The sequence below is a fragment of the Calypte anna genome, chromosome Z (assembly GCF_003957555.1).
Source record: "Calypte anna isolate BGI_N300 chromosome Z, bCalAnn1_v1.p, whole genome shotgun sequence".
In the NCBI taxonomy this organism is placed as follows: Eukaryota; Metazoa; Chordata; class Aves; order Apodiformes; family Trochilidae; genus Calypte; species Calypte anna.
The window spans coordinates 59409118-59421875 of record NC_044274.1 but is presented as its reverse complement, the minus strand read 5'-3'; the positions used below and the strand labels follow the sequence as shown (position 1 = coordinate 59421875).

The following is a 12758-nucleotide window of genomic DNA, read 5'->3' as shown; positions in this document are numbered from 1 at the left end:
TGATACTTACTGCTTAAATATGGATTTTGGTAGGTTATTAGCTTTATGTTTGTGCCATACAAGAGCACAAGATGCATGGCTAGTGCTTAGGAAGCAGCAAAGGTGGCAACTGTGATACGTGTTTCGAGAACTCTGGACCAAATTAATCATTCCCTAAAGGCTGCCTGTATTATTGCCTTCAATACTCTAAATAGGTTACCCTCTTATGTTTCCAGTATGGAAGGCCTAAATACCTTGTCCTGAAACACTGAAATTCTTTCTTATTCCTCAATGCAATGCATGGTACCATATCTACTATGGCTAAACAGTGTTTGGACAACTTGTGTAGCTACTTGTTATGTTTTCTGCTTATGTTTTCCCAGTCTCACTTGGTAGGCATGCATGTGGTGAGCTGGAGCACTGCCTGTTTCTGTACCAATGGAGCTTGGTACTGATAGCTGCTGTCATTGCCACTGTGTTTCTTGGCTGTCCCCCTGACCTGACTGAACCCATGTGAGCTACAGATTGTTTGGTTTGTCCTACAATTTTACCTAGTAAGCAAAAGCGTGACAAACATGCTATATTTGAAGTTGGTTAAGTGGAACTGCTCACATCATGTGAAAAGGGGGAGAAAGATGTGAGGCAGTGGGTGCAAGATGGAATAAAAGACTTTTTGTCTGAATATAATGCTTTTTTACTGCAAAGTGGCTGAGCACTGTAAGCTTTGCCCAAAGAGACTGTGGTGCTTCCATCCTTGAAGATACTCAAAACTCAGCTAGATGTAGTCCTGAGCTACTTGCATGAGCAGATTTTTCAGGATTTAGTTCCTAGTGGATGAGGAAGAAGCATGCTAAACACTGGGATACACTGGACCCCAGGAAAAGAACAGGGGATTCTTTATATTGTGGTGTCATTGCTCCTGGTGTTTCTTCCAATTTTGGCTGCATATTCCCTGGACACCTCTTTAGCACAATCTCCAGGTCAACCTCACAGTCCCCCCTTACTGCTGATGTTTTTCCCTGTTCTTTTGCCTTTAGGTTTGCTTTATCTTTTCATGTTTTTTCTTCTGCTTCCATGCCCCCTTTTTTTTGTCCCCACACTCTCCTAAGAAATAAAAATAAACTAAAATCAACAAACAAACAAACAACAAAAAAACCCTACATAAAGTTGCAAAGCAGCACTTCCTTTCTCACTAGCCCTCAAGGAGTAATTGCAGCCCAAGGACATAAGTTTGTTTAAGAACTGTTTCATTGCTCAAAAATTTATTTTAAGATTTGATACAGCCTCCCTGGGAATCAGGATCTCATGAAATAAATATTTATGGGCTTGTCAATATGGACAGAAATACAAGACTCATCTAAAATGAATACTGTGAAACTGCTGCCTGAGAAACCAGCTATTACCTACCAGATGAAGAGATTTGCTGCACATTATTTTACATGTCTTTGGTATTAACTACATTAATGAATGGGACAGCCTCAGAGTGGGCTGTTTGCCTGATTTTGATATGTTTAATTAGTTAGTTTTTTTCCAGATGGTTCCTTCCTTGTAACTAAATCTGAAGGATAAGAGTAAGCGTCAGTGAATTCAGTGGCAGAAATCCCACCAACTTAATTGGGATCAAGATTCTTTGCATATTTGAAATACTTTCAACTTTTTAAAGCCTTTTCTAATAGTGTATTGCTTGGAAAAGACTTAGATGTTCACAAGGAATGTGGATTTTCATAAAGTGTAATGAATACTTTAGTTACTACGAGAAAAAGGATGAAAACTGAAATCTGTGCACAAATCCAGTTTTATTCGTTACCTTCTTTAATAGCTATACAGAATACTTTGGAAGCTGGATGTTAGCTATATTGATTAAGATTAGTCTTATTAAAAACTCAAATCTCTTTCCAATCAGTTTTGAAAACTGTTGTGCACAAAGCATTTCGCTGCTCTTACTTATAACAAGATCTGAGAAATTGTAAAAAAAAAACAAACCAGTAAAAAATGCACAAAACTATCAAAATGGCCTAAAGCATTAAAACCCAAAGACTTAATTAAAAAAAAAAAAAAAGCTGCAGTTAATTGTATCTAGTGTACTACCCATAGGTACAAGTGACTGGAAGCTTAGAAGTTGATATAGTCATTACTTACACTGAGGGATTACACACACAGCCAGTTTAAGTAGTGTCAGATAATGTTAAAAAACCTATTACTGATATTCTTAGTGTGGTATTAGAAGTGGAATTAAAAGGAGGCTAAAATCAGAAAACAAACTACTTTATTCTGACAGGAGCCCAAGAAAAGGCATGTAACCTCTGAAGTACTTTATGGCACTAGTTAGCTCAGTCCCAAAAACCAGCATTGGCTTGGGGGAACCGGGGGCGGCCTGGAAGCTGCCCTGTTGCACTTCTATGTACAAGGTATAGAAATGTAGCTGGTGGTTGGTCATAGCCAAGCAAGTCTCCTGTCCCTGGTTAAATATTCAGCAGGTCTTATGCAAACGCTTGCTGGTGCTTCTCAGTTGTTCTCCTGTGGCACTGCTATTGCCTAGAGGGAGAGAGGAGAAGTTGCTGTTATAAGAGACATGTCATCACCGACCTCATCTTCTCAGCATGGGGTCCTTATTGCTGCAGTAGCTTAGAACCTTAAAATTTGCTTTCAGTACTCCTGGACAGAGTTTTACAGGGGGCACTCTGCATAAGACAAATTCACCCTGTGCACTGTCTGTATGACCACGAGCAATCCCATAGCAGAAAGGACAGATGGAGGATGCTGCCTCCTCCAGTCTGCCTTTGCTCCCTGATACTCTGCCATTTGACAGAAGCTGCTTTAAAGTCCAGCTTGGGAGATAGGCTGCAAGGAGAAAACCACCTCGCCTGGCAAAATTGCTGCCAGCAGGACCTGATGCACTGTGACACACAAGAAAAAAATCAGTTTTCCCTCAGTGAATTTTTGCATAGCTGTTTGTATTGGTTTGCCACGGTTAATGCCTGAACTGTGTAAACAGTTATTTTCACAGGCAAGTCCTTGTACATACTACATACTGCTTTATTTACTAGGCCTACATAACTTATTACTGGATTTACTGGATATTCAGTTAATTAAGACTTTATCATGGCCAGAAGCCATTAGGGACTCACCTCTGTGTTTTATCTGCAGAAAAGTTTAAGGCAAAGAAGAAACATTAAACGTGCTATAGCTAGGCAGATCTAATAACTTATAAAAGATACACAAGTATACTCTACATTGTTCCATTGCTGTTTTAAACTTAGAATCATAGAATCCGCTGGGTTGGAAGGGACCAATCAGGATCATCAAGTCCCTGTGCAGGGCACCCCAAGAATCATACCACGTGCCTGAGAGCGTCAGCAGGTGCCTGAGAACTTACAGCTGTCTTCCTACATCCCTTTGAGATCTGATAAACCAATTAAAGTTTAATTTTCCAGTCAGTTTTCCAGAAAGACTCACTGAGACCAGAAAGTTTTTGGAGTGTGAAGTCATTCCAGACTACTGGATGGCCCAGGCAGGCTGACACTTTCCCCCTCACTGGATTTCCATTTACAGGAATTCATCAAAGAGTTAAAATGATGAAGATTTTCCTCTCTTCTGTATGTCAGATCCAGTTCCCCACAAAAGGTACAAGCACTGCCAGATGGTTACAGATCAAGGACAGGGAAATAGTTTAAATCCAAACATCTAGTCTAACTTGTTATGTCAAGTACTCCTTATTCAATAAACACTTAAACCAAAAACAAATACAGAAAGCACTGAATTCTTGTGTCAATTTTGCTCATTTTCCTGTTATTTGTTTCCCTTAAAAATTAGAATTATAAATTTGGGTTTCCTCTCACAAGGATATTTAAACCTTAGGAAGGTCAGCTTGTGTGTCAGCTGTTTGGAAAAGTTGTAATCACATAATGTGACAAGCTTCAAAGAAGTAATCTACATGGCACTTGTTGGTTATATAAAACTTTAACTGGATCTTACTGGGGGCTCACTCCAGGAAACTCCAAAGCACTGAATGTCTGGTTCAGTGGAAGGCAAAAGTGTTCTGCATCTAACAAAACCAAACAGTCTTTGAACCTCTGTGGCTGAATGTCAAGAATCTGTCTTTTCTCCCCATATAAGTAGTATGTTTCCCAATTCGTGGAAGAGTGCTTAGAGGAACCCTGTTAAACTCTTCCAGGTGTCCTAGCTTGGCCACCCAAAGCTGATCTTAAGATTTCTTTTCTATCCAAATAAAAACTCATGCCATTTCTCAAGAATGCAGACAACAGTCAACCAGCCTACTCTCACTCTCAGACCAAGTCTGCTTGTGTCAAAACCTTGATTTTAAAGAATTATATGAATGTTATTTAAAAATTCTTTACTTTAGAGTAATCTACAAGGCTTAAAAAAACTGACTTGAAATTCAATGCTTTTGGGCAGAATATCTTAGGCAGGAAATGTTACACATAACTTAAGTTGGCCAGAACTGCTTCCCAGTCTTCCATTGACTAGACTGAATTTACCATAATTTGATGACCAATGACACTTAGTTTGTAGAAATTCTTATTAATCCCCCTCTCTACTTGGAACTGATCTGCTGAGGAAGGGGAGGCAAGCTACAAAGCAGGGAACTTCACACGTGGGAAATGCAGATTAACAAATCAGGTGGTATTTAGAAACAGGTTTTATGCTGGTCCTAGATGGAGATGCCCTGGGAAAGACAGGGTGATGGAGGTGTTCTGCAGGCAGGAGAGCAGCCCCCCACCCACTTCTCTGCAGTGACACAGGGCTCAGAGCCAGGGGCTGGGGTGGGGGAAGGTCTTTATCTTGTACTTACACACTGAGTCCTTTCTCCAAACTGGCTGTAGAAGGTCATCCTGACTTTATGCTTGTGTCCAGTCCTCTGATCAAAGGTGTTACAGCTGTCAAAGGGTGGGCTGTACAAATGCAGGCTCACAGCAGACTCTGTGTGGCTGGTGTTCTCCACACGATGCAGGCCAATAGAGTCTACACCAGCAAGTGCATGAAATGAGAAGCTGTGTTAGTGGGAGTTAAAGAGATTGCAGATGCCTGGAAAAATGCTTTCTAAACCAAAATTAATAAGCAAACTAGTGAGGAATAGGTACACAGTTGCAGGCAACACATAACTGTGCAGGGAACCTGACCGATGTTATCTAACGCAGATTCCTAAGTACACTGGTAATTCACAATACATTATTCCCTTCCACACTTCATGTAACTTCTGGATTATCTGCTAGAGGATAAAGGCCAACAGAAAGTCAGAGAAACTTATGGAAGTTCATGCTATCAGTAATTTTCCAGCTATCATTCTTGAAAGACTTTAAGGCTATTTCACTTCCTAGGAGATGCTGTTGGTTTAGATGCCCCAGAAGCAGGAAGGTTTGCATTTCTAAAATTGGCAAGACATTGTATTGGCAAAGGTTTTTTATTGCTGATTCTTATTCAGAAACAAGGATATTACTTACATTTAAGGTCAGCTACTTGGGTTTTTTGGGTATGGACTTACAAATAGAGATATAGTTGTCTTCTACTGTAGGCATCTGTTTCATAATTAATCCTTCTAATTATCAGTTTGGAGAACAGGCTTTTAGTTTGTCTGCTCTTTTGACTAAAGTGACAAATTAGAAGTGACTGGCATACTTCCTAACTAAATAATAAGCATAGTTGAACACATAATAGAACAAGGCACTCTCTGTTGTGTGATTACTAATGAAGTAATGGCACTTTCTGCAGTGGTGGGTAGAAATCAAACTATTAAACAAAAATTTAAGGTATGAAGAATGACATCCATGAAGCAAACAATTTCCATTCTACACCAAGGTAGAATTTTTTTGTTACTTAAAAGAGACTTTGAATTTAAATTTATGACCCTGCTGTGAAAACAAATCAGGCCTTTGTACTTGAATTAAGATGTTATATAATACCCAGACCTCTGTTGTGCAACACAGGCATGTGTGCACTCTAAAGTCTGAGACTTTTGAAGTGTAAGCCCTAAGTCCTCCAAAAAGAGGATGTAGGAAAAAAAAGTCCTAACTCTGTGATCATCTAAGGGGCAGCTCTTAATAAACTCTTTTTACTGGGTTCTAACCTTAAGAATAAAGTACAAGAGAAATGAAGTACACAATAGAAATGTGAAGGTTACTCACTATTGAAGCAGTTAGAGTAATCAACACACTCTCAGTGTTTTCTTTTTTATTTTTTTTACCAGTTTCTTTTAAACCAAAATATCTGTTATGAAACATGGTGGACATCCAAACTCTCTCAGAGGATTAGATATGAAATTTGTTGAAAAACAACCCAGGAAGCTTTGGATCATATACACACAGAGTGCAATTGTTTGCATCAGAAAGAGCCACACAGGCAGGAAAACTTAACTGAGTCTGAGAACCTGTGTCTTGTGTTTTCATTTAATGTGTTGTGCCTTCAACAGTGTGCTGCACAGCAATAGGCTTTCCTCCCCAGTGCCTTCACCCTGGCTTAGTCCATAACCCAAGATGAGGCTTCCTCCAACTGGAGAATTCCCAAGCTCTGCCACACAAGGCATGTGCTCCAGTTTTTAACTCATCATGTACAAGGCAGATGGACATCTCCTCTGACACTTTGCTTTTGTTCTGCTGAACTCATTACTGTTTTGCATGACGTACAATGTCTTTCATAGCATCAGAATACAGAACACCCAGATGATGGCCACTCCAGTGATCTCCATCACAGCACAAGATGGTGATAGTTAAAGATTCATGCAATGGCATGAATTTCGGGGACTTATTGGTGGAGAGTTATTTGCCTCACAGTGTCTGTGTAGTCAGGCACTATTTTTGCAGACTGGGTAGACCTGAGCATTTCAATTTTACTGGTGCTGCACTTCAGCAATACAGTTTTTGTTCATCTGCATAAGAAGCAGCACTGAGAATCAGGGCCTCTGCTCCTGCCTGGTCAATTTATTCCATAGACAGCATTTACATTTCTGACCTAGGATATCCATGGCTGACTAAAATCATAATTTCTTTGAAAAAAATCAAGGTGATTAAGATACCTAAACATTTTTCCCTTATTTCTCAGAAAATACTATTTAAGGGTTATGTTTACAAGCAATTTCAGATAGTAATTAGGGACATAGTGCTGAAGGCTCCTTGGTCTAGAGGAGATACCCAGCAGATTTCAGTATCAAGCAATTGCTGATATGTTTTAAGAGCAAGTTAAAAGGACACTTTGTTGTTTGTTTTACTGAGTCAAAATACAGATTTGTACAGAATCTAGAGAGCCACATGCATAAACTGTGCACAAAGCCATTAGTATTATACTGTTAAAGGTCTGAGATTAGATAGCAGATGAAGTCCTCTGTTAGGAATAATACTTACGGGTGGATAGTTGGCAAAAAAAAAGCTTAATAGCTTACCATTAATGTAGGCACATTGATTTTCCCTCAGAACTCGTTCTGATTTCTTAGTCATTTCACCATTCCCTTTTTTCTCAGGCCATTCAAACAGCGTCTCCTTTAAGTTTCCCTGGAGAATCTTCATAAAGCAGTGTGAGTCAGTGTGATCATGGATGCTGCTATATATGTAAAAAAGAATAACCAAAGTCAGTGTGATATAGATATTTAATTTTAGTACAGCAAACAGGACAGACAGTATGGTATAGCATCTGGACATGACTCTAGAATGAAATGCCACTGCACAAGAATCTTAGGAAAAAAATATTTGCAATTATTACCTAATTACTTATAACTGCTGCTTTATAGAGGGATAAATTCACATAAAGCAGGACTTGGAGAAGAGTCAGATATTTATCAGCCTGTGACTTTGCCACATAGAAATACAAAGCAAGTCTGGAGAAGGGAGAAGGACAGAAAAATTCTGCAGAACAAAAGGATCCTTGTGTACCAAGGAACAAAGTGATCCTTTTCACATTGGCAGAGAGTGCCACCTGCACACCTGGCATGGGCTGGTAGGAACTTGCAAGTATACCAAGTTATTTGCAGATTCACCATGCTTGCACCTGAAACGTGTGAAATATGCTACTTCTTCTTAATTTCCATTTTCTCTTTATTGATGGAGTGCAGAGGCATTTGTTGAAGAAAAAATTCTGTAGCTTTCATTCTGTTAGCTCAACTCTCTTATGAAAAATAAGCTGTTCATTTCACTAGTTTGAAAAACATGAACAAAGCCAGTAGGATCTGGTATGGCTTGTCTGCTTGCAAGATCTGTCTCCTTGCTCAGAAGTGTAATTTAATTGCTACATGTGGAGAGATATACAGGCTAGATACCTAGTTTAGTTTTGTTGGGTTTGTTTTACTTGTTTGTTGTTGTTTTTTTTAATAGAGGTTTGTTACAGAAGTCAATGGATTAGGGCAAAAGCAGAACCCTCCATTCACCAGGGCTGAGGGAGAAGAGAGAACTGGTCTGTCCCAGTAGTGCAGTACTAATGGGTTTCAAAATCTTACTATGTGTATGTCACTGTTTTCAGTACACAAATGTCAGGGTTTCTTACTAACTGAGATGCCAAGAGACCAGAGCTTGCTTCAGGCACAGAAGAGTTCACAATGCCACGTTGTCATGCTCCTCCTGCAAGCCATGAGAACAATCTGATGCTCTTCATGTAGGAAGCAAAACAGCTTGTGGTGTCAGAGTAGCTATAGCAAATACTCATCCAATTCAAACACAGTTTGACACTAATTACAGGCTTTGTGGGGAAGTCTGGAAGGAGGGAGCATAGGTGGTAGGCATTCTTTCTATATCCCTCTGAGTATAACATCATGGCATCCTCTAGAGAATACTGTAAATCTTCAATTGCATGCTCAAGTAAAACAAACAAACAAAAAAACCCTGGCAGCTCCGCCATCTCCTTATGCTCCTCATAAGCAGGAATAATTAGTTGAAAATTTCACATTTTATTATTCCTTTTTTTTTTTTTTTTTTTTTTTTTTTTTAGCTAAAGCTTTTGAAGGACAGCTTTTTAAAGCTGTCTTCTCTCCAAAGACAGACTGTTCCCTCCGGAGGCCCATCAGCCATGTGGTCTACTTAAGAGAAAATGGGTGCAGGAAGGAAAAGAAGGATAAGTACTCCTGGGAAGGTGTTCCCTCCTCACAGCCAGCAGTCCTAACCCAAACCTACTATTCTTATCCTATTGGGATTAAACACCACGAAAGAACAAATACTATTGAAACTGTGCCTGGTCCTGCTTCTGCAGCCAAGTGTTGTATGGGTCTGGCATATGATAGAGACTGAGCAGGGTCTGTCCTCTCCAGAGGACCCATAGTATTTCAGGGACTAAAACTTCCTCTGACAGCAAGGAAGCTTAGATTGTAGAAAAACAGCACATTTTAAACAAGTGCTCTAAAAATGTCCATGAAGTACCAGCTTGCAAAAGATGTGACAAAAATCCAGGCTGCTACGGAAATATGATTTCTAAAGTGCTTTTTTCACAGACATTTTCTGATAGCTCACATAAGGGCTGATTATTTGTGTCTCCTTATTTGATAGGGAAAGATAAAGTATTTTTACATCTGTTTGCTAAAGCTATTGCCTTTGGATACAAACCTGCCATGCCCTTCACCCCAGCACAAGATCATCAAGTTGAACTTTCCATTTCCACTGTCCACAAGATTTCTTGTATACCTGAAATAAAGAATGTGTTCTTTTTATCTCACTTTAAAAAACTGACTATAAAATACAAAATTATACAGACTGTTTATGAAGGAAGCTTGTGATACATAAGAATTCTTCTTCTTTTTCTTGAAAGCTGAGTTTTACTTGGAAAAAAAAGAAGAAATTGTTTTTTTTAAGATGCTTTGTGGTTTTTTGGCAAGAGTTCTTTTTCTGGGAAATAAAAAACTGGACCTATTTAATATTTTAAAACCATATTGCTTTTGAATTACATAGATGATTTGAGTTTGGGAACTGTGAGTCTGAGACTAGAGTGGTAGACAGGATCAAATCAAAATACTTGTTGAATGAAGTAACTTCAGCAGCTGGCTTATAATTAGAAACAGAAGACTGCAGTGAAACAAGAAAAATACATGGTTACATTCTTCTGCAGCTCCTTTTCAGATATTCTTGGGTTCTGTTACGCAGCACTCATTTGTACAAAGCCAAAAAGACAAAGAAATAAAATGTCAGGCTTTCCGTACATGGTCCTCCTCCTCTCTTACTGAAAGTTCCACATATTGTACTGTAGCATTCTTTTGTTTTCGAATCACCTTGCCACTATTTCTTAACAAAGTTTATCACAGCTGAATTTATTAAAACGGATTTTTTAAATGCTAAAGTACATGGAACACAGTGCTAACTTAACAGGTAGCACAGAACAAGCTTGCTTCCAAAGGGTTTTTACTGATATGAGTTCTAGACTGTAATTTGGTCTCAGGGCTTGAAAACAGCTTTAGCAGCAACATCTTAGTCTTTCCCTTTAGCCTCCTGCAAGCACCTCCCCCCGAGCTCCCGCTCATCTCATCCTATTGAAAAGGTCACTGGAGAAGGGAGGGATATTTTCCTCTCTGCGAGACTTTCCATAGTGAGCTCTTCTGACCCAGCGCCGGATCCCGGTGGGACCTTACATCTTTGCGTCAGTCATGACTATTTGCACTTTGCCAAGTAAAGCAAATATTTATGCCAATGACAGGACACTTCATTCTCACCTAAAAGATGCAATCTGGCACACACAGAAAGTGCACTCGTGAACAAACTGAATGGGGTTTTTTTATTCATTTCTCCCTAAGATCGTTTTATTTTAAACAAGACAGAATGCTCATAACGAATTATTTTCAAAGCCTAACATGTATATGCTGACTCTCACTGCATATATTGTGCATATATTAGTAGATGCATTTTTCCTATTATGTCAACACAAGAAATCAGAGCTGGTGTTGACTGAAATTTTCAAGTGCTGTTATTTGTGAACAGCAGATTTGGATGGCCAAGGGAAAAAAAAAAGGGAAAACAAACAAACAAACAAAACCCCCACAAGCCCCCCACAACAATCAAACAAAAACAACCCAAGGCTGCCATGAATACTTCTAATGTTAGTACGGGTTTTTTTTCCCAATTTTTAGTTTTCCAGCGTTCTCTTACAAAGTGTCATTTGCTCTGAGAAGAGGTGCTTCACGTAAAGTGAAGCAAGGCTAAAGAAAAAAAAATCATTCAAAGCAGCGTGATGCTTTCGTGATTTCTCAAAAAAAAAACAAACCAAAAAAACCCAAACAACAAAAACAAAAACCCAAAAAAACAAACGAAAACCCCCTTTTAAAAAAATTTTTGGTTTCTTGAGCACCGGAGCTGAAACACATTTCCGGCGGTCCCACGGCTGCAGAACCGCGGGTCGGTGCCGACGCCGTCGGGGGGACTACCCGTCGCTGCCGGCCCAAGGTCCGGCAGCCGTAGGACCGGCGGTACCAGCTGCAGAGCAGCCGCCCTCCCGTGCCCGCCGGTACCGCCATTGGCCGCCGCCGCCCCGCCCGCTCCCCGCCCCCGCCCGGCCCCGCTGCGGGGCACTGGGGGAAGCGGCGCGGGGTGTCCCCTGTCCCCGTCCCCTCGGTCCCCCCCTTTGCCCCGCACACCCTTGGGGGGCCTCTGCCCGTCGCCTCCGTCGGCGCGCTGCCCTCGGCCGCGTCCCCCAGTCCCCGTCGGCAGTGAGGGGCGAGGCGCTGGAGGGTGCCGCATGCTCCGGGCTGTTTTGTACCTGTACTGGTCGAATTTGGCGTACTGCAGCCACTCCTCGGGGCTGCTCTCGTACGACTCCATCAGCTCCTGCACTTCCTCCACGCTGACTTTGTCCTCCGCGAATAACCGATGGAGGATGCGGATCAGCTCCTCCAGGCTCCGCGCCTTCCACGTCTCCGTCTGCACCGGCTGCTCCATCACTCCCCGTTGCTCCATAGCCGCCAGTACCTGCCCCCGGCCGGCCCCTCCGCTTCCCTTTATGCGCCGGGAGGCACGGCGGGAGCTTACCACCGCCCCGGCGGGCGGAGGGGCCGGGCGGCGGCGGGCGGGCCCGCGTCCAGCCGTGGCCGTCCCCGGGAGCGGAGCCACTGACCCCGGCGGGGGGGGGCAGCCAGATCCGGCTGCCAGGGCGCATCCCGCACCGTTCTCTTGGCCTCACCTCTGTCCATCTGTCCGCCCGGCGAGCCTGGGACGTGCCGGGCAGCTCTGGCTGCAGCCCCTCCCTCGGATGATCGGCTCCCCAGTATCCCGGTGGAGGGAACATGAAGAGAAGTGGCGGTCGCTGCCGGCCGGGATGCATCGTTGCCAGCATCAGCCTCCACGCCGCTCTCCCTTCTCCCTGCCAGGCCTCTTTGTGTTCGCATCTCCATCCTCTTTGGACGAGGTCTGCGGCTGACAAAGCCTGGCCCGCCGCTGCCCCCGTTACTTGTGTGGTGGAGGAAGAAGCCTCCAGGCAAGTAAGCGGCAGTGAAGTAGTGTTCATGTGAGGCTGGCCTTACAAAAGTACACCTAGAAGCCATCTTTAAAAGCAAAACAAAGGACACTGGTGTGTGATTCACACTGAAAGTTGCACACGAGCACTGCTTGCCTGCTGAAAGTGCCATTCCTTGGAAGCCATGCACTCTCTAGGCATGGTCAGGGCTGCTGTGACCACCGGGACTGAGTGACGCTTAGAAATGTGATGAATGGGACAAAGCAGGCCCAGCTAAGATGACAGACCTCCTCACACTCCTCAGTCTGTCAGATCTCTATACTGGCTGCAGAGCAAGCAGATTCCATGACAGATGTCTTCATTCCCAGTTCAGTTGTCAGTAGGATATTTATTAGTAATGAATTCTGGAAATG

At 42.2% G+C, this 12758-nt stretch overlaps 1 protein-coding gene across 1 annotated transcript; it reads right to left on the bottom strand.

The window, feature by feature from the left end:
- Window positions 1-1756: 1756 nt before the first annotated feature.
- CDO1 (cysteine dioxygenase type 1) lies at window positions 1757-11913 on the bottom strand. Its single transcript, XM_030467022.1, has 5 exons — window positions 11653-11913; window positions 9516-9593; window positions 7373-7530; window positions 4793-4962; window positions 1757-2514 (listed from the first exon to the last, which is right to left on the bottom strand). The coding sequence occupies exons 1-5, from the start codon at window positions 11847-11849 to the stop codon at window positions 2485-2487; spliced, it is 633 nt and encodes a 210-aa protein (XP_030322882.1). The 5' UTR covers window positions 11850-11913; the 3' UTR covers window positions 1757-2484.
- Between the last annotated feature and the right edge of the window lie 845 nt (window positions 11914-12758).

What these genes read in the sequence shown, in the direction of transcription:
- CDO1 (XM_030467022.1), bottom strand. Translation starts at nt 11,849, where the DNA reads ATGGAGCAACGGGGAGTGATGGAGCAGCCGGTGCAGACGGAGACGTGG. An exon ending in TGGGGTGAAGGGCATGGCAG is followed by an intron (nt 7,531 to 9,515) that starts GTTTGTATCCAA and finishes TTACATATATAG; the next exon opens with CAGCATCCATGATCACACTG. An exon ending in TTGGAGAAAGGACTCAGTGT is followed by an intron (nt 2,515 to 4,792) that starts GTAAGTACAAGA and finishes CTCTCCCTCTAG; the next exon opens with GCAATAGCAGTGCCACAGGA.